The sequence below is a fragment of the Pleurodeles waltl genome, chromosome 4_2 (genome assembly GCF_031143425.1).
Source record: "Pleurodeles waltl isolate 20211129_DDA chromosome 4_2, aPleWal1.hap1.20221129, whole genome shotgun sequence".
NCBI lineage: Eukaryota > Metazoa > Chordata > Amphibia > Caudata > Salamandridae > Pleurodeles > Pleurodeles waltl.
Genome location: NC_090443.1, coordinates 372319792 through 372344583, shown reverse-complemented (window position 1 = coordinate 372344583; position 24792 = coordinate 372319792). Strand labels below are relative to the sequence as shown.

General features: G+C 43.5%; 1 protein-coding gene across 1 annotated transcript in view; it reads right to left on the bottom strand.

The window, feature by feature from the left end:
• The window catches only part of SLC44A3 (solute carrier family 44 member 3), a 556605-nt gene that overhangs the window by 127020 nt on the left and 404793 nt on the right, over nt 1-24792 (bottom strand). Inside the window, exons 9-10 of the mRNA XM_069231480.1 lie at nt 18118-18304; nt 8049-8214 (exon numbers count right to left, since the gene is read on the bottom strand). Coding sequence (XP_069087581.1) covers nt 8049-8214; nt 18118-18304 — 353 coding nt within the window. The remainder of the gene's footprint in view (nt 1-8048; nt 8215-18117; nt 18305-24792) is intronic.

Sequence of the window (24792 nt, the reverse complement as noted above, 5' to 3'; positions counted from 1 at the left end):
TCTTTGACCCTATAAAAAAGAACCCGGGGAGCCTCCTGTGCCCCTTCTTTTATCTGCAGCTGGTGCACTCTATGTCTCGTCATCTACCCCATATCTTTCGAGAATGTTCCTCATGATGTCTATGTAGGAGGTAGTTCCCTGTGAATTTGCCACCTGATAGGCCGTTAGTAAGTTCCCTGAAAGCAAAGGGCCTAAATCTTCACCTCAACGATCCGCTGGCCATGCTACACTTGTGCCATATGCTCAAAACTATTTAAAAAGAAATCCGGGTCTTCTCTCCCTACATACGTTTTTGAAGAACCACAGAGGGTAGGGCGGTATGTCCTCTTTGTTGCCCCAGGATATCATCCAGTCTCTCTACAGCTGTATTTTGTGATTGAGCTTGAGTGGTTAAGGCCTTTTGTAGGTTTTCCCTGTCCTTAGCAGCCATGGCCAAGAACTGTTTCACAACTTTCTCCAATTTTTGCTGGATCTCCGCCACCTGATTCAGCACATCCTCCATATCCTTGTATCCCAATTCTGACACCAAATGTAGGAGGGATGGGCGGATATATTGACACTGAGGCTGAGTTGGTTTCTGAATTTTGAGGGTTTTATTAATTCTTAACAAATAGAAGTTTTCCCAGGGTGATAGGCATTTCAGGAATAGGTGAAGTTCTTAATGATGGCTCTCTCGCTCCTCTCCTTTTAGGTTCTCCCACGGGTGGCACAACCAGTGCTCTTGGAGAAAAAAAGTGAGATGTTTGAATATAATGTATATAGCCACATACCAACACCTGTGGAAGTCAGTAGTGTCATGCAAAAATATAGCACAATATACCCTGGGTACAAAGACCAGATCAGTGAGGGTGGGTTACAATCTATCAGGTGTTTTTGTATTCCAAGTTCCAGGTTTTCCTTCTCACCCAAGAATGTATTTTATCCTCCTTCCCCAACCAGCATCTCAAAACAAATAAAACATACTTTGAACCAGCGTCACTCCTTAGTGTCCTCGGTAATCATTTTCACTGTCAAAGTAATCACCAAAGTGCAAACTCAACACTGAGAAAATTCTTCAATGCCTCAAAACAAGCCCCAAAATAAATATGAACACAATTGTTAGTCTCCCGCAATGTGGTAGTGGTTTTCCCACTGTTCCCGTCGTCCTCCCTCCCGCGTGTGCCTGTGAAAAAACAAACCACCACCAATGCTTCCCGCTCCCTTCCCCCGATCCACTCAACCCAACAGCCACAACTCTCTGAGGCCGGATGGTGTCCTCCAGTGGCGTCCACCACACCTCAGAACACGTCTCAGGTCACTCGTCGTGGATAGTGGCGACCTCCCCTTTTCTTTGGCATGTCGAGGTTTTCGTTGCTCACTAGGGCTGTGTCACTTTCTCACGTCCTCGCGGTTCTCTGTTCCTCCAACACAGCTCTCCTCAGCATCTTCCTGTTGTCTGCCCCTTCTCTCTGTTGATTGGTCTTTAATAGTCGTGGCCGCGCCTTTCTATCTAAAAATAGAGTAGTCCATCTTTACTGTTTGTTGCTGCTTGTAGTTTCCTGCCCCTTCTTACAGTTCATTTCTCTTTCTGTTCATAGGAGTATGGATGGCCACAAGTGACAGGAGACCACACCCCAGGGGCATTATCAGGCAAGTAATAGGGTTCAGGGACCTCTTCCTGTCAATCCACCTCACGGAAAATTACTTGGTGTAACTAAAGGACCTGAAGTTGTTGTAAATGATTAAAAAGAACTGGAAATGGTTTGTGAAAGATAGGACAGGGCGGAAGTTATGTGGACAAAGTAGTTGGCAAGTGGGGGCAGATGAGGAAGCTGGCCACCATCAGCAAAGAAAGGATGAAGTGAAGAGGGAGGTGTTGGGATCGTGCAAAAATCATTGTATTGGGATAGTGAGCCATATGAACTTTGCATTTAAGTGGCTTGTTGTGTTTCAGCAGGAAAGGGTGCATATGTCCCACTGGGCAATAGCATTTAAATTATGAAGTTGATTGAGGCGCTGGAGGACTGGGGGAGTAGTAGAAGAGAGTGGTTGGGGGACAGAAAGAACAGCACAGAAGTGGGTGTTTCTGGTGGGAGAAAGCAAGCACTCAGAATAAGGCAGGGAGGAGAGGGTAAGATTAGGAGAGAAGGACTGTGGAGAAAGACAACTGGCAGATATGATGGGCAATGGAGCAGGAAGTGGCCTGGGCTTGATGCAGGAAGGCAGCGAAGAAAAGGAGGAGAGTTGATGACAAATGTTACAAAGAGGGATGTTTCAATGAAAGTGTGTTAAAAGGTTGAACATTGACTATGAAGGAATGTGAAAGGGGCTGTAGAATCACAGGAGGCTGGAAGGTTAGGGGCCAGTTTTGTTCCTGGGGGCCGGGTTTGTTACTGGCGGGCACTTTTGCTGCACTGATGCAATATCGCCCCCCAGTAACAAAATTAACCCGCAAGCAAATCCATTCACTTTCTTTTCCAGTTTCTTGGTGGTCAAACAGCAAGCCACATGTGCATGTGAGTGTGCTGTCCCAAAAAATTGTAACACCACATGACCACCATCCACCCTAGTGTGTGTTTGTTCACAGGGCCATCAATCTGTAGTAGCACAAGAAAAAGCTACCAATAATGGCATAAATAATTTTGCCCTGCCCCTGCGCACTCCGTCCTGTCATATCTCCAATTCCTTACATGGTGCTTGGGGTTGGTGCAGATAGCCAGGCACAGCTACCACATGAGCCAATTACTAGAAGCTGCCAGTGGTAACTGATGGCCCTGGCCGTTTACCATTATTTTTTCCTGCCCCCGTGCTCTTCTCCCTCAACAGGCAGCTTCAGTACCACCAGAAATATTAAGTGCAGACTGAGCGCATGTCTGTGGCACTATTTAAAATGGACCTGATGTGCCAACCCACCGCCTGATTGCTGAGCTCAGGGTAGGGGGCACTGTAATTTGCTAATTGTTTAAAAACACACACTGCAGAGCTCCTTTTATATCCTGCACTTTTCAGGCAACAATACAAATGTCAAGATAACTCTGGTGATTAATGCTGTTATTGTAGAGGGATCGGAGATTTGTCTAGAAGCAGTTTTGACTCATCTAAAGTAGCGTAGAGGGTTAGCATGCCTGCTGCAAAGACCCACGCAGATCACAGAGCTGTATTTTATATGGATAGCTCTGTAGGTTACTGCTTTTGTCATAAATATATTTTTTTACCTGCAGTTACTAAGTTACAATCGGAATGTAGCACAGTGAGCTATGAACTGCCATCAAAGAGCTGCATAGAAACTGCATGATACAAGTAAGAAAGTTTAGTTTTTTTACCCCCGTCTTTCCTTATCCTAATATTGCTAAAAAGGGTTTGTTTGGGTAGAAATAAATTATTAATAGTAAACCCAACCCTAATCACTGAGTTATCTTTTGAATCCTGTGTTTGTGCTTCTCCAGACCAAGCAGTCTTAAAAAATGCCCACAAGTATGGTTGACATTTGACCCTACACCTTGTAGTCACCTTTGTTTTATGTAACATTTTTTATATACACATGTATGATTCGTTTTCTGTGTATGTGTGTGTGACGTGAAGAGCTCAAGACACCCTACACTGATAAAGAGAGACGCTATAAAACAAATGAAATACATGTGAGACTGGCAATGAGAGATGAGGGGCCCTGCTGGAGAGTGATAGTAAATGTGACAGGTATCCTAATGCACTGTAAGGTAATTATTAACTATGCTTTAAAAGCTAATACAACTTAATTTATAATGAAAATGTGTTGCATAATGCACCATTTTTTCCCAATTTTCTCGGAGGACTCCCCCTCCCCTCCAGGTCCCCCCAAACACCCTCCTTGTAGTGGTCAGACTCACACGCTGCACCCACTATGCACCAAACGGGGCTGGTCTGACAACATTTCCCTGGGCTGCTTTGGGTTCCCAGTCCAGCTCTGGTTGTTAGTGTTATTTACAGTGTGCACCTAAGCAGAAGGTTGGAGTAGTTGTGAACTCAGCTTGCTTCCAATAAAGCGGCCCTTTTCATATAACTTGTGTCAGAAGTGGTCCCTATCCATAGGAACATTGCATCCAGGACAAGGCTAAAGATTTAATGTATATGTTGAAGATGGATGGCAAGTATAGAGTTAAAAGACTTTGTACTGCTTACCAAATCCCCCTTACCCAATATCAGATTATCACCACTATAAACACAACACATCTAAGTCCTCCGTGTGTGCAGAATATTACGTTTGCTTCCTTCCAATGAGATAATATATGAATGCGAGCAAAGACTAGTAGTAAGTCAATTCAGAGGCAATCATCACAGAGGAGAAGATTAAAAAAATGTTAAATTCCTGAGGTCCTTTTAAAATCAAGTAATTTATCTACCTCGTAGACAACTAGGTGTGGATTTCCTTGTGTGGATCTCCTGTGCGTGACTTTAATTCAAGTTAGCAAAACTTTCACGTAGTATTTTGAATGAATGATTAACAGAATGCAGGAAGCCTGCTTTACTCACAGACAATTGTTTGAGCCCAACACCTTCACCATGAAAGGCACATGACATTTAAAGAAAGCGCACCTTCTCCTTTTCCCACACTGCATCCACTGACAACCATAGTCTTCTTTGCTGAGGAGGTGGAGCTGTGGACAACTAGGAATACTATCTGCATTGCCCTCTCCTCTCGATAAGAGAATTCAATGTTGCTTTGAAAGACCTGTATTCTACTTACAGGACCCTTTGATTTTTAAAGTTGTATTGTGCTGTATTTTGTATTCGTGATGCTCATACAAATGGAGTGGCCAAGCTTTTAAGTGCAGCCACATGGTGGCACAATTGTTTTTTTAAATATATTTTTAATAGCTTTTAGTTCCCCTAACAGTGCAGCAATTTCAAAAGTCTGCATTAGCCAGGTCTTCTTTTGTTTCTTGCTCAGTCACTGATTCTATACCAGAACCTATGGAATATCTGCTCCTTGGTCTTCTTTCTTGTCTTGGTCCTGCACTCCCCCTTAAGGCTCGACTCGCTCTTGTAGATTGCTAGATGTAAATATCAGGGACATTCCTCCACTGGTATTTGTCTGTCCCCCTTCCTGCGTTCCAGAAATGGCTTGAATCCAGATTACAAGTTTAGGGCTAAACTACGATCCCCGTGCAAACACAAATTTGAGAAGGGAGCACAGTTCCGAGTTGAGCGGTAATTATCACACACAGGCTGCTTTTTTCCAGCGACAGATTTCGGCTGATCAAACCTGCTGAAATGTATTGGGAAACGCAATGTTTCCATGTTATGTATCAGGTCCATGAGGAAAACTCCAACTATGATGTATTTAATACACCCAGTAAATTACCCTGCCCGGGGTAATGCAATGTATTAGGTACAAAATAACAGCCTATTCCAAACAATTTAAGAGTGAGCCCAGCCCTGCTGTTTCTCACTAACTACTATCCAGCGTTGAATCTGCTGTGTTGATGTCAAGACTGAATTCGAAACAGCTCTTTGGACATTGTACTTCGAGAATGTATGTCAAAACGACTTGAATGAGAGTGCTATGCAGAATTAATAAAATATATAAATAAGTGCTTTGTGTGGTTTCTGGTTTTCTAACAGTTTGACCTATGTGGGTTTGGCTGTCCACAAGCCATTGAAGGAAACAGAATTAATGTTGTAGCCACAAATGACACACTGCAGTCTCAAACTCATGTGGTAGGCTTTTAGGCTGTTAGGTTTTAGGGAAGCAGGCGATATGAAAATCAAATTGCTGAAAATATATAGCTATTCATAATTATTTGGAGTACTCCTCTGTCATCCTTAAATGGGCACCCACTGCAAAGACAGTCTGCAATAGAGACACCCTTAAAATAAATCATTCTACAAATGTGATAGAGAACTTGGAGGACAGTTGGGTTTTGTAATAAAACGTAACTATGAATTCCAAGTAAAGATATTTACTGCATCTAAAGTTTATGTCTGAGGGACACAGAAAAGTATAACTTTCTTTGATTGAAATTCAAGGTACTTAATTCTCTGCTATTCAGTGAGGACACAGATTGGTTAATTTTTCTCTTTTGGCACATAAAAACATTCATTTTATGCAACTATTACAGCTCACTGTCGAGAATTATCTGGTGACATCAGCAATGAAGTAGCACTACAGTTAAATTTGAGTTTTGGAGAATTGTTATATGTAAAAACGAAATTATCAGGAACATTAATGTCAGGCTTCAAAATCATCTTCTTGTTTACTCGCCATCAAGATTGAAAGTATTGTCTAGTCTAATTGTGGCGAAAAAAGGCCTCGCTGCTAGAGGGAAAATAGGAGCAAACATTACATATTTAGGGAGCTCATTTTATCAGAGTGCATAACCTTGTCCAAAAGTGGAAAAAAATGCAGTAATTGTATATATATTTGATTGAAATTCTTGACCGCTTTGGCCAGCGGTTGGATTTTGCTCTGGAGCTGACAAATAGGCATGTAGAAAGAATGAATGAAGGAGATTCAAGCTTGTGACCCATATTCCTTAGACTTCCGGGAAAAAAGATTGGTAACAAAAAATGTTGTCTGGGTTCACAGAGACTACCGATTTCGCCGACAAACTTTGACAGGATTTAAAGTGAAAAAAGGTGTCGTCAGGGACTGCATGTTTCTTTTTACAATCCTATGGGTAAGAGGAGTGCCCCCCCCCCCCCCATTCAGTGCAAACAAGAATGTATTTCTCTTTCCTAGTGTGCCTCGCCGGTGCATTTCAGTCTGGTGAATCAGGAGATTAGGTAAGCACATTCAAACAGGGTTTGTAAGAACAAAAACACTGTATTTTTTCTGCAAAAACACTGTATTTTTTCTGCAAAAACACTGTATTTTTTCTGCAAGGTTGAGGAAGAACTTTGCCCTCAGCCCCTTAGTAAACCTGTGGAAAATAGGAGGCAGTTCAGCAGGCTCACAAATTCCCAATTACCTCATTACTGAGAAGCTTCAAAATTCGGATAAACGTCTTAGCTTCGGGTCACATGAGGATTTAGATGGGTTTCAGAGTTACTCACTGTTTTAACACAATGCATTGAGACACAGAGAACAGTGTTTCATATTACTCTGACGGATGATTATTTGGTGGTAGGTGTAGAAAGATGACCAGAAAACAAGCAAAGACCCACATTCAGAGGCGCCAGTAGCCTCATTAGATTGATACAAGTTCATCAGGACAATAATGTTTCCTCATTAACGAAGCTGAAATCCTTTGCTTAAGTTCTGCAGGTTACATGGGGCTTCATCTCAGTAGATTCCTATACAAAGGTCCACATAATAGTGATAATTATAATGACGGATAACAAAGTCAAAAAAATACGACCAGAATAAATTACAATGAAAATAATTTTAATGATAAAAAGTAAGACCACTGAGATAGTAAAATCAAATAAGATCTACAAGACTAGCAACACAAATGTAAATGAGCCTTCTTCAATATCTGGTGTTATTATTCCTAAATTAACAGTAATCATTTTTATCAGCATCATTAGATTTTTCAACGCTGCAAGGATTTAAAACATGGATGTGTAAATTTCATAATGCTTCTTATCCCAATGAATTCTGCAGACTGAGCTTTTTCCCCAAGCTATCTTTTGTGCTTAAATTAGCAGGTTTACCATTACACATGAGAAACATTGGTGGGGTTTGTGGCGTTTATGTCTAAAAGCCTAAAGACAGACCATACACCAGATGAATCCTGATAGCATGTATGAAATCCAACTACCACCCCATTTTGCAATATATTAGGGTTTGGGCAGGTGTCAAGATCCATAAAACAGTATTGACTTTCCAAAATAAGCTTGACATTTTAAAGAACGTATGATTGAAGAAATTATGAAAGTGAATACATCTATGCAGTAAACACTGACACAATATCTAATCTTTATCTGCACTTTTCTCCAGCCCGACTTAAAAAATCAAAGATAATCTCCTAACCAAAAGATGTTTAAGGTTTTTGGATTTCCAGGGCTTTCTCTTGGACCATTATGAATGATACATAACACAAGTGATTTGCTGTGACAACAGAAAGTGAAGTGATCTTGGGTGTACCTACCTGTTAAAGTACAGACTAACCACTGTTCGTGCAATAACCATTTGCTGGCATGCAAGAATGAACTCGCTAGTCCACACCAGTCCAACTAAATGATACCACCACATATATCGAATGCCAGCAAGGGTTTGGTATTCCACCTGTCCTTTCGAAACAACCTGAGCAGTACCTACAGAAAAATAAATTTAATTAAAATTATACCTTCGAAAATAGTGCTAAAACAGCTCCAAAACACTTCACATTAATTTTGCATACTGTACACACCACTAATCATATACATGCATTTTGTGCTAATCCAAGTGATAACAGTGCTAGCAAGAAAAAGAGGAAGACGAAATTCACATAAACAGAAATAGAATTGGTTGCAAAACTATGGCTAAGAAAATGATGTTTGCATAAGAAGTAAATGCTGTGCCTTGTGTTCTTTGTGAATGATTCGCATGATATGGCTGAATAAGTGAAAGATGATGCTGTGAAGTGGGAGTGCTGAGGTTCAGCACAACCTGCCGATGCTAGCCATTCGGGATGTATTTTGTCTTTAAATGTACCCTGAAAATAACAAAAAAAAGTATCCTCTTTTCTATGTTGGCCTGAGACCTTCGTTATAATGGTGATGATGAAATGTTTTATGTGTCATCACTGTGTGCTTCAATGAGGATCATGGCATCATCCACCATGGGACTGAAGACTGCCACAAGAGCAACGGAGAATGCCAGCTAAAAGGAAGTGTTGATGAGACACCAAATAAGGAACGGATGCCAATCAACTAAGGAGACTGCTGGCAATCCTACTAATATGTACACAGCCAACCACAAGGAAGCAATGGTGAGCTACTACATACAAGTAGTAGCCTGCCAAGAGGATTGGCAACTCACTATAGAGCAAAAGAGTGGGCATATTACATAGGAACAGAGACTTTATGTCAACCAAGAAAGCCTTCTGCTTAAGGAATTCTATTGGTCTACATCACAACAGACTGTTGGGCTACCTAGCAAACACTAACACACCTTTCAGTCATTTTCCATGTCAGGTGCTTCCTGCCTCTACCTGCCAATATTTTTGTGTGTTTGTTTCTGAAGTCTGCATGTAGCTTTTGTGTGGTAACTTACTTGATAAAGTTTGTGGCTGGTTGGAGATTATTTTGCATGTTTCAAGCTCACTAGCACTTCTGGCTGTTGTCCTTAAATGCTCTTGGCAGTCAACAGCTGCCATATTGGTAGGAGCAGCTCTGCTCTGCACTATAGTTAACCACAGCTGTGCCAATCCGACTTGTCATTGTGTTAATGAATCCTGTAAAGCTGCTTAACTACACTTCAAAGAAGCTGAAAGATATAATACAGGTCAGGTCACAGGTGAGTGTTGAAACCATTTAGCAGATAACTGCACTGGGCATTGGGACCAAGTCCTCCTACTCCTGCCTTGAATCTAGGTTGCATCTCCCCCTCCAGCAAGGCTACCTATTCATTTAAAGGCAGGCTTCTTAGTATGTGCTTCCTCGCTACACATTGCACAGAGGTCTTTCAATGGGTACTGGAAACATACATCGATTTTCTTTTTGTTACTGACACAGGGTTGGGCCAAACTTCTTATCTAGCCAAACTGGCCCCTATGATACAAAGTTTATCACATTCAAGCTGAGATCAATGTTTCCTATATTTTTCACACAGCCCTTTATGAGGACTTTCACAACTATTTTACTGTGAATGTTCAGCACTATGGGTTTCCTTGGAGATAGAAAAACTTTCGGTGCTCGCTCAAAGTGTGTTTTTATGGTTTTCAGTAGTGATAAATGTCAGTTGACTTTGGTGCCTGTTCACAAAAACTGTGGAAGCTTTCAAATGTTTGCATTGCTTGCTACCTGGACAGCACATTCTGAGGTGACTTCTGACATACTCTTGTTGGCTCTTGGTGAGACGTGCCACTGCAATAAGCCAAGATGTAGAAACGGTGTTCAGACGATGGAAGGTACTGTGATTTATGGTCCGATGTGCTGCTAAAGAAACATTTCTATGTCGGTGTTTAATTTGGAATCCGTTTGTGCTATGTGGATTTGGGATTGGATTCTTCAACGTTTTAGTTAGAGGGAAAGCTTTCTATGGATGGGTACTGTGTTGGGAGGTCATTTGCCATGTTTTGTGCTTCCGTTTTCTGTACTTTTAAGCAGTTTCCTAGAGGGAAGGCTGGAAAGAATGCTTTGGTAAATGCTTTCTGATCACCATGCATGCATTTTACATTGTTGTAGGTTTCTGGTTTTGCCGTGGGCAAACAATTTACTTGTATATATGTCTTTGTGCATTATGTCTTATGTGGTGCATAATTACAAGTCAGTACATTATGTTAATTTTGGATGACGAGGAGTCATGATGTGCTGTTTCTAAAAATACTTGCTTGTCCGGATGTTTAACTTTCAGTGCACCTCTGTAGAATAGATTCTTTTCAGGGTGGGCAGGACTCTTCTCTGTGATGCCTGTGTTATGTTTGCTGAAATTGAGTAAGTATTTTCGCATCATTTTGAAACCGATATGTGAGAATGTGTGACTGCTCCAACTGTTCATAAGGACGTGGGGATTACTATTACTATTCCTCAGGATATTTGATTACTCATACGGGTATCTATCTGTGTGGGAATTTATGATCCTTCCTACCTTTGTTGGAAATATGTGACCCCATTTATAATTGCCGAAGGGTGTGTGATTCCTCCACTCTATGCTATTGGAGGCCTCTGAACTCAAGTTGATGCCCCATTTGAAATTGGCAAGGGATAGTGCCATCACGGTGATGTGGGTGCCTTGGTCAAGAATGGAGAAGTGTTAAGGCAATGGAGGTGTGTCTGTGTTTGTGACTGTTGCCTTTATTCCAACTGGTGTAGATGCTCTTAAGTTTAGCTGTTGTGTAGAATTGATGTGTATCGTCTTGCCTCCATGAAGGATATGAATTTTATCATATTGTGTTTAACATATTATGCCTGAGTGAGTAAATGGTGACGGTTCTGTCTGCTCTACTGGTGCCAAGCATAAATGGCTAAATCAGGGACAGTGTGGAAGCCAACACCTGGTGGGGCATGCTGGTGATGTACCGGTCTTTACATGTAACCTGTAACTAAGAGAATATATTACTGTCTTTTCTACACTGAGCTCTCAATTTTGTTATTACAGAACACAACAGTGATATTCATGACCTTAGTATTCAGCATTTACTTTCTTTCTTTCTTTAGTTTACTTTATTCGGTGCAAAAAGACCATAAAAGACATAAAATAAATAAATAACATACAGAATTTCACAGTCATAAAAACTTCTAAAAGCATTGTTAATACATTTTCCGAACACCAAAAGCAGGATGTATAAAATTTAGCACAGCCTGGATTATGTCCATATTTCCCAAATCATGTAAGTGGGAGTAAGCAAGTTGGCTAGTTCTAATAATGTTAGACTGGAATAGCGGACGTAAAAACCTTTTTCTTGGAACAGTATATAAAGTGCAGAAAAGCATAAAATGTAATGTACTTTGAGATGTCTTTCCATCGGAGCAACAGGGAGGGAGGATCTTAAACCAGGTTCCAGCAACTGGGAATGCTACCAGATAATGTAAGGTGTTTAGACGTAGTCTTGTGAGTAAAAACCTTTGTCGCTCATGATTAATGATGGTCAAGTACAACTTTGGTTGAGGTTGTTGTGTCTCATAGCTTGTCCGTTGACTCATTAAACTAGAGGCTGGGTCCATATCCTGATTTTTCTGCCAGAATATGTCTTTAACCTTCTTAATGTCCTGTCTTGTTAAAGTATCTGGTTTAAGGAAAAAATCTCCTAATCCTAATGATAGGAGAGAAAGATAAACATATCTAAGCCAGGGTATATCTAGAAATCATGACAGAAGGAGACAGTCCTGTATCACCTTTCTACATAGAAGCGTTTCAGGCTTAGTCCAGATTTTTATCCACAGTATAAGAGGTTGAAGTTTTATATAGCTAGATATGTATCTTAAACCTACTTCTTTGTGACAGAACTTTATTGGTGTAGATTGGGGGACTGATAGTAGCCTTCTTAGAAATGTATTTTCTATAATCTGGAGCCCTGTACATTCTGCAAGCCCCCAGACCCCAGCTCCAAATGTCGCGACGGAAAGGCATTTAGAAGTGAAGACAGTCATCATTTCCTTAACAGGTTTATGTCGAAGTCTTCTTGCAAACCTAAAAACAGCTTCAATGGTTTTTTGGAATTGTATTGAGCGTGTATTAACTAAAAACTTCCAATTAAAATCTACATCAATAGGGACCCCCAGATACGTAAAATGTGGGACCTTAAGTATCCCATGCCCATTTAAAGTAAATTTTTTCGTTTTTGCTAATTTAGGACCACACTTCATAACAAATGACTTGGTTCTGTTAATTGTAAGACCAAGATTCCTCATAAAGGTATTAAAAGCATTCAATAAAATCTGGAGGCCGTTCGCTGTTCTTGAAATTAGTACTGCATCATCTGCATATAAAAGTACAGGGATTGGAGTGTTATTAATAACTGCGGAGTCTTTCCCTAAATCGCAAAGAAATTTCTCCAACCCATTTATATATAAGAGAAAGAGGAAAGGGGCAAGAACACAAACCTGTCTGACCCCTTTTTGTGAGGGGAATTTCTCTGTCAGGCCTCCCTCCCGAGAGTAACGGACCCGAGCCTCTGTGCAGGCATGAAGTTTACTGAGTAATATAACTATGTGTTTATCCACGCCCATACCCAGCATCACCTTCCACAGTTTCTCCCTGCTGACTGTATCAAAGGCGCAGGAGAGATCCATAAATGCTAAATGTATACAGCCCCTTTTGGCTTTAGTGTATTTCTGGACTATAAGTGTCAAATTAAGAGTTTGTTCGACTGTGCCCACCCCTGGGAGAAAGCCAAATTGTACCTCTGAGAGGGAGTGAGTATCGGTCGCCCATTCTTCTAGCTTATTTAAGATTACTCGGCCCAAAATTTTGACGGAACTGTCCAGTAAAGAGATTGGGCGGTAGCACAGAGGGTCTGCCCTATTTCCCTTCTTAAAAATCGGGACGATGATCGCTTCTTTCCAAGAATCTACTAAAGGGCCTACCACAGCCAATCTCATGACACTGGTTAACAGTGGGCCCCAGAAGTCTGGAAGTGCTTTATATAAGTCAGCAGGAATTCTGTCTGGACCCGGGGCTTTCTCAGATGGACTATCTTGGATTGCCTGTTTAACATCATCCACACTTGTTACTAAAAGCCAAGCTTAGCTGATCATTTCCTGGAGGTTTTAGACAATTTAGCATTTCTGATTGGGAATTTGTCTCTATGGCGAAAGTTTTTTAAAAATTGTCCACCCAGGTCTTGGATGGAATGACAGTGTCCATGGGCGTCTCAAAGTTATCACTCAATAGTGAAGAGTTAACCACACGCCAGAATGCAGTTGTATCTTTGAGTTTGCTTGCAGCCATCAGTTCCTCCCACGCAGATTCACTTAGATCAACTTTCCTTTTGGCAAGAACTTCTTTATATTTTTTCCTGGCAATCTTAATTGCTTGTAGATCTTTGGGAGATGCATTGATTTTTTTTTCTTTTTTTTTTAGCTTGGTTAAAGATGAGGTACATGTGTGGTTAAACCATCTTGGGCCATGGACTTTATTAGCTCATTGAGGCTGTAGTTTCTCCGCCATATAATTTGTCAGAGAGGAGAATGCACAAATAATTTCATGTGGGGCCTTATTTTCATCCAGGGATGTCATAACGTCTGGCCATTTATTCAAAAAAACATCTCTAATTTTTTTTTTATTGTTTATCTTCCCCCATTTGATTGTAAGCCCTTTTTGGGATGAGTGCTTAATGGCAGGGTGTCGCTTCCCTCTTCTTGAATCATTTATCAGATCTAAATTAATCATAATGGATAAGGGATTATGATCACTAAAACAGGTCGGGGTAACCCTGAATTGACCTGTAATAGGGGACAATTCTCTAGGATAAATAATATAATCAATAGTGGTGTGGATGTCCCCCCTTACAAATGTTGGTATCCCTCTGGTAGCGGGTGTGGGAAAGGAAAGGGAGTTTACTGTTATCAAAGAATTAAGGGCGTTCCCATACGGGGAATGTTTGAAGTGTTGAATGGGAATGTCATTCTAATCCAGGAGTCCAAAACAGTCAAGGAGTTCTGGCTCGCAGAGATGGGCATTAAAATCACCAACCCAGACTATTCTTGTGTCCTTTTTACTGGATGCTGTTACCTTATGTATTAGGGTCTCCAAACTACTGACCACGCTAGTGTCTGAGTTATCAAAGGTGTTGTTATAATAGTTGATCAGTAGTATATCGAATGGTTCTTCTAGTTTCAGAGATAGGGCCAGAAAAAAAGGCGATATACCTACAACACGTGCTTCCATCCCTCCAGCCTCCACAGATAAAAAGATGGCCAGACCGCCCTTAGCTCGACCTGCATGGACCTTAGTTGCAGGGACATAATATGTGGTATAACCATTAATATGTGGTGATTCTGTGAGCCAGGTCTCCTGACAACAAATAATAAAATTTCCCATCACTAAATCTATCCAATCGGGGTTTCCAATTTTTGATTTTAGACCTGCAACGTTCCATGAAATGATCCCTAGGGGTGTCATACCCTGTATATCACGTATATTAGGCCTTCTTTTAGATTCTAAGGGGGACTGTGAGAGTACATTTGTCTCCAGAGGATCTTGCAAGGATGGCTCAATTAGTGATTGTCAATCTAACTGCTCTAGTGAGGTCAGGGTCTCATACCTATTAGATAATGTCAAAGCAGTGTCAGAGGGGTTAGAGAGACCAAGGGTATTGGGATTCTGAATCCCAGAGTAGGTTGAATCAGGATGGCATGGGTTTGATAACGGATGGATAAACTTAGTCAAACGTTGGACTCTTATAGGCCCTACAGATGATGTCATAGGTGAGAGATGATGAAACAGAGCATTAACGGTCCGGGGGTCCTAAAATTTATTATAATACAATCCCCAGGTGATGTTTTAGGGGATGAGCCAACCCAAGGTACCCTTCTTACAGTTAAGATGTCCCTACGGAAGTCAACCCGCCCTCCCGTGTGTTTTCCTACCCAATGAGTCACTTTATTCAGTAGAGACATATGGGATTCGGGGTGGGTGCTTTCCAATATAGGGGCGTTTTCCAAGATTAAAACATAGGGGTTACATGCCAAAGGTATCCTTGGGCAGGCTACCTGAGTACTTATAGTTTCCTGGCCCTGGCGGCCTTCCCGTTTATTTGTGCCCCACTGATATTGTGGGTTTGTAGAATGTTGTGAGGCCTCTACATTCAGGGGTTTTTGGATTGGGTTCTGGGCAGGAGATATTCTAAAGTTCTGATGCTGATGAGTAGGTGGAGCTGGTAAATATTCAAGAATGGAATGAATGTTCTGAGATTCTACCTTCGGTGGTTCGGGTTTTATATTCGTTATAGATTCAACGTTGTGTTCAAGAACGGCCACTTTCTCCAGAACTGACGAGCATAGCTTTTTAATGTCTCTAAGTTGGTCTTCAATTTGCAAAAAACAGGTTTTAATTAAATCCAGATTTTTACTGTCTTTTGGTTGTTTCCCTATAGTTTGTTTTATTTTTTGGGTTTTAGAAGGACATTTGCTCTTGGTCTTCTTAGTTCCTGATGAGGACTCTCCAATGTCTTCCCTATCTACAGGAAGTCCGACTTGGTGTATGGGGGTTACTGCCGTTTGGGAGGGGATTATTTGCCTGCTTTTTTTTTAGGGTGGACTCTCTGGAGTTGTAGGAGTAATTAAATCGATTAAATCAATTTCTGTTATTACACAAGGGTTTCTTTTCTGGGTCTTACTCGGCAGCAGTGTTGCCGACGGGTTCCGTCCCCCCTCCCCAACCTTTCCTGCTTTCTCAAGAGACGACTCCAGGGAAGCTTCCACCCTCCCTATCTCTGTCTCAATGGCACCCATTACAGACGTTAGGTAGCTTGTTATTAGCCTGGGTGGGGGGCCCTCCTGGGTGGGTTCCCTTCCCCCATTATCTCCCTTACGTTTTCCCATTTTGACAGGCTAGTCCCTTTGTCCAAGATAGGGCACTGTAAATTACTTTAACGGATATATCAAACTCAGATCCCCTGACTGGAAGATTATAGTCAGACCCTAGTTGGTTCAGATGTCCAGTCACGGCCTTTAACCACACCAAGTCCCCTGCAGTTATGGGGTTATAGGCCTGACTTACGCCTTACGCGTAAACCGCCTATGTCAGTCCTTGCGTGAGAGGGGGCGCGTCCTTCAAACTAGAAATCAGTGCTCCTTCACAGCAGCACCAAAAGCGCGCTTCCTGAAGACCCTCTTTTATTTTAAGGAATAATCACTGACACAGTACCTTTAGGTAGCCCTGTCCATTGGGCTAACTGATCCAGACTTCTTTTGGGTGGATATCAGGGGGGTGGCCCTGCCCTGCCTCTTCCTGGCAACGACGGGCAAGGACGGTCCCGCCCTTGGCCCAGGCATCGCCCGGGCACCGCCCGTGCGTGTCCCGCGACGGCAGGAGTGCGACTAGTTTTTAAAGGGCTCCTGCCCCTCCTCTCCACAACAAACGCGCTTCCCGCGACGGCGGGAGCGCGACCAGTTTTTAAAGGGCTCCTGCCCCTCCTCTCCACAACAAACGCGCTTCCCGCGACGGCGGGAGCACGACCAGTTTTTAAAGGGCTCCTGCCCCTCCTCTCCACAACAAACGCGCTTCATTTACTTGATTAAGATGTCCCTCTTTCCAACTTTAAGTTCCAATACTTTGGATACTTAAAAATAGCAGTTCACCCTCTCACTTTGATGGGTCTATGATTAGGCATGAACCAGAAGACGTACTGAATGACTCTCACAAAGGTAGCCTTTGTGTGCGACTAAAACAAAGAAATCTAGTCGTGAAAGAGATTGAGCCTTTATCTTAGAATGTGGAATACAAATAGCTATTTGTTTAAACACACAGGGGGTCATTCTGACCCTGGCGGTAATTACCGCCATGGCGGAGGTCGGCGGTAGCACCGCCAACAGGCTGGCGGTGCACCGCTGGGCATTCTGACCGCGGCGGTTCAGCCGCGGCCAGAAACGGAAAGTCGGCGGTGTACCGCCGACTTCCCGCTGCCCTTGAGAATCCTCCATGGCGGCGGAGCGCGCTCCACCGCCATGGGGATTCTGACACCCCCTACCGCCATCCTGTTCCTGGCGGGTCTCCCGCCAGGAACAGGATGGCGGTAGGGGGTTCCGCGGGGCCCCCGTAAGAGGGCCCCACGAAGAATTTCAGTGTCTGCTTGGCAGACACTGAAATTCGCGACGGGTGCAACCCGACCCGTCGCACCTTCCCACTCCGCCGGCTCCATTCTGAGCCGGCGTCCTCGTGGGAAGGGTGTTTCCCCCTGGGCTGGCGGGCGGACTTTCGGCGGTCGCCCGCCAGCCCAGTGGGAAAGCCAGAATGACCGCCGCAGTCTTTTGACCGCGGAGCGGTCTTTCGGCGGGAACCGCTTGGCGGGCGGCGACCGCCGTCCGCCGCGGTCAGAATCACCCCCACAGTGTTAATCAATATTGTTTCAGTGAATTCGAAGCAGGACCCTATGAGTGAAATTATTTTAGTTTAGATCCCTGACACAGTTTTGGGATATTTCAAAGACTTGTAAAGGTTAATAATATGTAACTGTAAACAAGATGAAATTCAACAAAAGACAAGTATTTATAAATAAATCAGTAAGTGGATGTAAAGTCAGTTAATGGTAGGTGCATATGGTTGTTCATTGACATGATTCGAATATAATACTAGCCAAAACAATAGTAATAGCAACCCATTTTTTTAAAAGTCAATGATGATTAAACTACTGGGAGAGTGGTGGTGTTATCCTGACTGTCAAAGGGATCAGTAACTGAGTTGCAAGATAAATAAAGACAATGAAACGGCCCACAGCAAGAAGCTTGCATGTGGACCAACAGTGCATCACCTGCCAGTTTAAACTCTTAATAGCAATGACAACTAAGCTGCAATGCAGACATGCACCTTAAGCACATATTTACTAAACAAGCACTGCAAACAATAGCACGTACCTGCAGTTCCTAGGCTAAGGAGCACAGCCACCCAGAAGACCCAAAAGAAAATAAGAATGATGAAGGTCCACAGTGGCTGGAGTAACAGGAAAGGCACTCGGCTTATAAAGTCGCTTGCTATCTGTAATATTTGAATTGTCATCTGTATCCGTTTCCTTAGCACAAGTATCAGGCTAAGAAGAATAACCTAATCAAAGAAAACCAAAGCCAGCCTTTAATACAAAAATATAGGTTACATTGATAATCAGTACTGGTATGACTTAGATTTTTTGGACAACGCACAAGAAACTACTCACCTGTAACACCAATGCCTCAGCAGGTATATTGCCTAACAAGTTAAACAATCTGACTATCCCTCCCCAGCAATGGAAGATCAGTGAAGACCTCAGAAACCTTTTAGTATTGCAACACCATAATGTGCAGTCATTTTGCTTGAAGGGTTACTTCATTGTGCTTCAGAGCCCAGCCACAGAATTTCTTTACCATCTAGATGCTGTGTATCTAGAAGTGGCTTAACCAATTTTGTCCAGCATGCAGTGGGGAAGTGGTGTCACGGAAACTATCATTACCTTGTTTTACATTGCTCTCAATACTCTAGTTTTACAATTCCTAAGACCTGCAAATAGAAACTGTTACTACTATTGAGACCTCGCTGGCATTTGAGACTATTCAGATTGTGTTCTGATCTCCTGTAACTGAGTCTTCATGACATGGTGGTATGGTACTACCGTGGTTTTAGAGTATACATGGAGTTTTGCTTTATGGCTCATGTCTATAACATCTGTTTCTGGTCTCCAACTTGTTTCTCTATGTTATACTTCTATCAAGGATGTGCTGTTGAACTCTACAACCGAAAGGGGATAGATGATTTATTTGCTACAGCCCAGTGTCAGTATCACAGTGGAGTTTCATATGGATTTTAAGGTTTACTCCAAGCTCCCCCTTTAGGCAGTATGATCATAGCTAGGGGTTCTAGTAATATTACTTACATAGGAGTGAGTGAGAAGCGTCTCCTCCTGACCTTAGCCGACCTCCTTTATATATTTGCATCCTTTCGCTGCCTGTGGTGCTGAAACACTTGCCCACATGGGTAGCATGCCACACTGTGTAGGACTGTATTCGGAAGGGTGTTGTCTTTTTTTAAAATCCTTTTGGGATGTGTTTCCATGTAGTGTGTGATGATTACTGTGTTACAGGACACAGTGCTTAGCACAGCAATGTATGAAGAAGTGTGAGAGACAAACACAGAGTTTATGGTTTTCAGTAAGTTGGCAGCTTTGAACAGTTATGCAGGTACCTTTCTGAAATTTTTCAGGATCACAGTTCTTTTAGCTGGTTACTGCATTGGCTTTTCTTTTAGCTTAGGGTTTATGGTATACTGAGTTTGGGAAATAATCCTGTAACTCTTGGTATCTCTTACTAAGCGAAGACACTCCTGTCTGTAATCCTTTGTGGACAAGATGAGCACAGCTCTGCCCTTATCAGCTATTTTTAAACCTAGGGCCATATTTATACTTTTTGACGCAAAACTGCGCTATCGCAGTTTTGCGCCAAAAAGATTAGCGCCGGCTAACGCCATTCTGAAGCGCCATGCGGGCGCCGTATTTATTGAATGGCGTTAGCCGGCGCTAGCAGACCGGCGCTGCCTGGTGTGCGTGGAAAAAAACCACGTACACCAGGCAGCGGCGGCGTAGGGAAAAATGGCGTTAGGGCGTCTTAAAATGGGGCAAGTCAGGTTGAGGCAAATAAATCGCCTCCACCCGATTTGCGCCATTTTTAACGACGCCCAGACGCCATTTACATGACTCCTGTCTTAGTAAAGACAGGAGTCATGCCCCCTTGCCCAATGGCCATGCCCAGGGGATGTATGTCCCTTGGGCATGGTCATTGGGCATTGTGGCATGTAGTGGGGCACAAATCAGGCCCCCCTATGCCAAAAAAAAATATTAAAAAAAAAAAAAATTATACTTACCTGAACTTACCTTAACTTCCCTGGGATGGGTCCCTCCATCCTTGGGTGTCCTCCTGGGGTGGGCAAGGCTGGCAGGGGGGGTCCCTGGGGGCATGGGAGGGCAGCTGGGGGCTCATTTTGAGCCCACAGGTCCCTTAACGCCTGCCCTGACCCAGGCGTTAAAAAGAGGCGCAAATGCGGGGTTTTTTGCACCGCCCACTCCCGGGCGTGATTTTTGCCCGGGAGTATAAATACGACGCATTTGCGTCGCAGTCATTTTTTTAGACGGGAACGCCTACCTTGCATCTCATTAACGCAAGGAAGGCGTTCACGCAAAAAAATGACGCTCATTCCTCAAACTTTGGCGCTAGACGCGTCTAACGCCAAAGTATAAATATGGCGTTAGTTTTGCGCCGAATTTGCGTCGAAAAAAACGATGCAAATTTGGCGCAAACGGAGTATAAATATGCCCCCTAATATCCAGAAGGAGAGGTTTCCACTACCAGGACACCCATTGTTTCTGGAATTGAGTCCGTCCTGGAACCCTTGTTGAAATTCTGTGATTATTTCTAAAGACCCTTGATGCAGAATTCACCAGCTTCTCTGAAAGACACTAAGGCCCATATTTATACTTTTTGACGCAAAACTGCGCTAACGCAGTTTTGCGCCAAAAAAATTAGCGCCGGCTAATGCCATTCTGAAGCGCCATGCGGGCGCCGTGTTTATTGAATGGCGTTAGCCGGCTTTAGCCGACCGGCGCTGCCTGGTGTGCGTGAAAAAAAACCACGTACACCAGGCAGCGCCGGCGTAGGGAAAAATGGCGTTTGGGTGTCTAAAAATGGGGCAAGTCAGGCTGAGGCAAAAAAATCGTCTTAACCCGATTTGCGCAATTTTTTTACGACGCCCATCCCCCATTGAAATGACTCCTGTCTTAGCAAAGACAGGAGTCATGCCCCCTTGCCCAATGGCCATGCCCAGGGGACTTCTGTCCCCTGGGCATGGTCATTGGGCATAGTGGCATGTAGGGGGGCACAAATCAGGCCCCCCTATGCCACAAAAAAATTATGAAAAAAATACTTACCTGGACTTACCTTAATGTCCCTGGGGTGGGTCCCTCCATCCTTGGGTGTCTTCCTGGGGTGGGCAAGGGTGGCAGGGGGTGTCCCTGGGGGCTTGGGAGGGCACCTCTGGGCTCATTCTGAGCCCACAGGTCCCTTAACGCCTGCCCTGACCCAGGCGCTAAAATCCGGCGCAAATGCGGGTTTTTTAGACCCGACCACTCCCGGGCGTCATTTTTGCCCGGGAGTATAAATCCGACGCAATAGCATCGGAGTCATTTTTTAAGACGGGAACGCCTACCTTGCATATCATTAACGCAAGGAAGGTGTTCACGCAAAAAAATGACGCTAATTCCAGGAACTTTGGCGCTAGACGCGTCTAACGCCAAAGTATAAATATGGAGTTAGTTTTGCGTCGAATTTGCATTGAAAAAAACGACGCAAATGCGGCGCAAACGGAGTATAAATATGCCCCTAAGGCCCATATTTATACTTTTTAAGCGCTGCATTTGTGCCACTTTTTGACGCAAAAGCAGCACAAACGTACAAAATACAATTGTATTTTGTAAGTGTGCGCCGCTTTTGGGTCAAAAAGTAGGGCAAATGCAGCACTAAAAAAGTATAAATATGGGCCTAAGGATGTCTTGAACTTGGTTAAAATAATTAATGAATATGTCAGAAAAGAATTATTGATGACAGTACATGTAGAGGCCCACTACACCAGTGTTCCGCAGGAAGCGACTCTTAAGCTTATTGAGGACATGCTGAGGTATTCGGACTGGAATTCTCATGCATGACTCTAGCCCTAAAAATAAACTATTTTCAGTTTGAGATCCTTTATTTACAAACTTAAGGGACCTCAACTGGCAACACCTTCGTCTAAATTCTGGTTGGCTTATACATGTACCATATTGAGAAGCAATTTATCTTGGTTGACACCAATCATTATATTACTGAAATCCAGCTGTGGCCTTGGTACACTGACAGGATTACGATTGTAGGGAGAGGCTCAAGGGACTGCTACAAGGAGTTTGTCAATTGGGTTAATAACCTGAGATTCACCCATGCTAGATCTGCAGAATAAATTCCTTTTTTGGGTTGGTGATTAGGATTTAGAATGTTTTTGTCTACTATGACCTTCAAGAAGACATACACCAATATTCTCCTACTTTATAGAAGCAACCATACAAAGGGGCACTGAGAAGGAACCTACCCTTTGGCCGGTTTTTGTGCCTTTGTACAAACTGCAGCAATGTTGAGGACTTTGAGACAGAGTCAGCGGACATTACAGAGAAACTCAAAAAAGGAAATTACCCAATATCTATCATTGGTAGAGCCAGAAAACAAGAGAAGAATACCAACAGATGCTGATGCTGTACTGAACACAGTGGCCTGCATGACTAACTTTATTCCTATGTCGAATAACATCAAGAAAATTATAAAGAGAAGACCTGCCGTCTTGAGTTTTAAGAGCTCAAGCAACTTAGGAGACATGCTGGTACGCACCAGACTCAGGAAGAAGGCCATGAACATCACATTGTGGAGACTCCCCCGTACCTGGCCCGCATCCATGTGGCCACTGTAATGTATATAACCTCACAATTCAAACAAAATAAGCAGAAGTAGGCCAACAAGTACAATTGTGAAAATGGCATCTTACCAAACATGCCAACTGTAACACCAAGAACTGTGTGTACCTAAACACTTTCCCATGCATCCTTTGATATGTAGGCATGACCACAAGACTGGTATTAATGAACACAGAAGTCTGCTGTGGACGCACAACTATGAGGCTGAACAGTCATTTCCTCAAGTTCAAACACACCCTGGATGATATGAGCTGTGATCCTGGAGACTGTCGAGGATAATGCAAATACCAAAGATTGTTTATTTGAGAAAGAAAACAGATGGGTCTCCAAATTACAGGGGATGTTAAGGGACTCAATGATGACCTTCCATGATCCCTTCTATTGCATATGTAATTTGGGGACTGTGATATCTGACAATCATGAACACTTTCGTTGCCCGCCATTAATATAAATGACCACAATGTCAGCATACCTTTCTAATATTCATGAGGTACTCTGGGATGGCCTATTAATTTAAACATAACAGTTTTTGATTTTTTGATCTCTCAAGGGTACCCCTGACTACCCCAAAGGTACCAATGGCACTACACACTATGCTCCGCACAAAGATTGTAGTCGCTACGTGAGTGCCATTATACACTCTGGAGGTTTTCATGAGAAACACTTTCAGAATCTTTATTCAGGGTCACATTAACCCTCAATTTAATTTAAAAAACAAATGCTTTGACCTTCTTAGCATTGTTTCTTCTTTATGAGTACACAAGGGACCTGGCTACAAAAGAGTTTGGGGAAGACGGGGGGTCGGTGTGAGGCTTTCCTCTATTAAAATAGACTTACAAAGAGTGTGACACTAGGTGTGGGTCAATCCATATGGTACAGTAATATAACCTGAATTAAGCAGAGCTCCTCACATTAATTAAGCAATTGAACGATGGTCCTGTAAAATTGCCACTGATCCTGTTAGGGTCAACACAGGTAAGAAATATGTGGCCCACGCTTTGATCTCATGGAACATTATTTTTTATCGAGGTCTCTGCTGTTTTTGATGTTAACCCAGCCCTCCTGTGATTCAAGGTTGCCTAGGGGAAGGCCATTTAATTAATTTTAACTTTCCCTCTCTGAGACTTCGAACTTGGAAACTTTGAGAAGAATTACAGGAAAGATCCATCTTGATGGGCCCTTCGGGCATTGCAGCACCAGCTTGACGAGGAGCACTGTCCATTGATGAAGCATGCAATCGATTTTTCTGCGCCTCGCCGCCGGCGCTTCTGCCCCCGTTGTGCCCCCCTGATTGCTGTCTCCCCGATCGTGTACTGTGCCATTACTGTATTTCATACTGTGTGTTTTTCTATTGTGATTGCCTTTAATTTTGCTCGTTTTTTGTGCTTTTTGCCCCTTGTGCGCTCCCCCAAGCGTTCCGATCCCTGCCGCTGCCTCCCTGCGGCCCCGCCCCCCTCGCGCCCCCATTCGCCACTCCCTCCCGCCTCCCAGCTGCTCCTCCCTCCCCCCTCCCTTCTTAATGGCTGGCGCTGCGCGTCGCGAGTGAGCGACCTCTGACCTGTTTCAGGTCCTGAGCTCGCCCCCCACGACCGCAGCACCAACCTGCTGCCTCCTGCCTCTGTCCCCCGACCACGCTGCTGTTTGCGTGTTCGAGGCCCTCCTCCACCCGCAGGCATCCTCCTGCGCCTCATCCCTGGTGTCTAGTGGGCTCTGCCTAGCTCCACTTGACCCGTGTGCCGCTTCCGACGTCCTGTTTTTCTGATTGTTTTTCCGATTTTTCTGCGCCTCGCCGCCGGCGCTTCTGCCCCCGTTGTGCCCCCCTGATTGCTGTCTCCCCGATCGTGTACTGTGCCATTACTGTATTTCATACTGTGTGTTTTTCTATTGTGATTGCCTTTAATTTTGCTCGTTTTTTGTGCTTTTTGCCCCTTGTGCGCTCCCCCAAGCGTTCCGATCCCTGCCGCTGCCTCCCTGCGGCCCCGCCCCCCTCGCGCCCCCATTCGCCGCTCCCTCCCGCCTCCCGCCTCCCAGCTGCTCCTCCCTCCCCCCTCCCTCCTCCCTTCTTAATGGCTGGCGC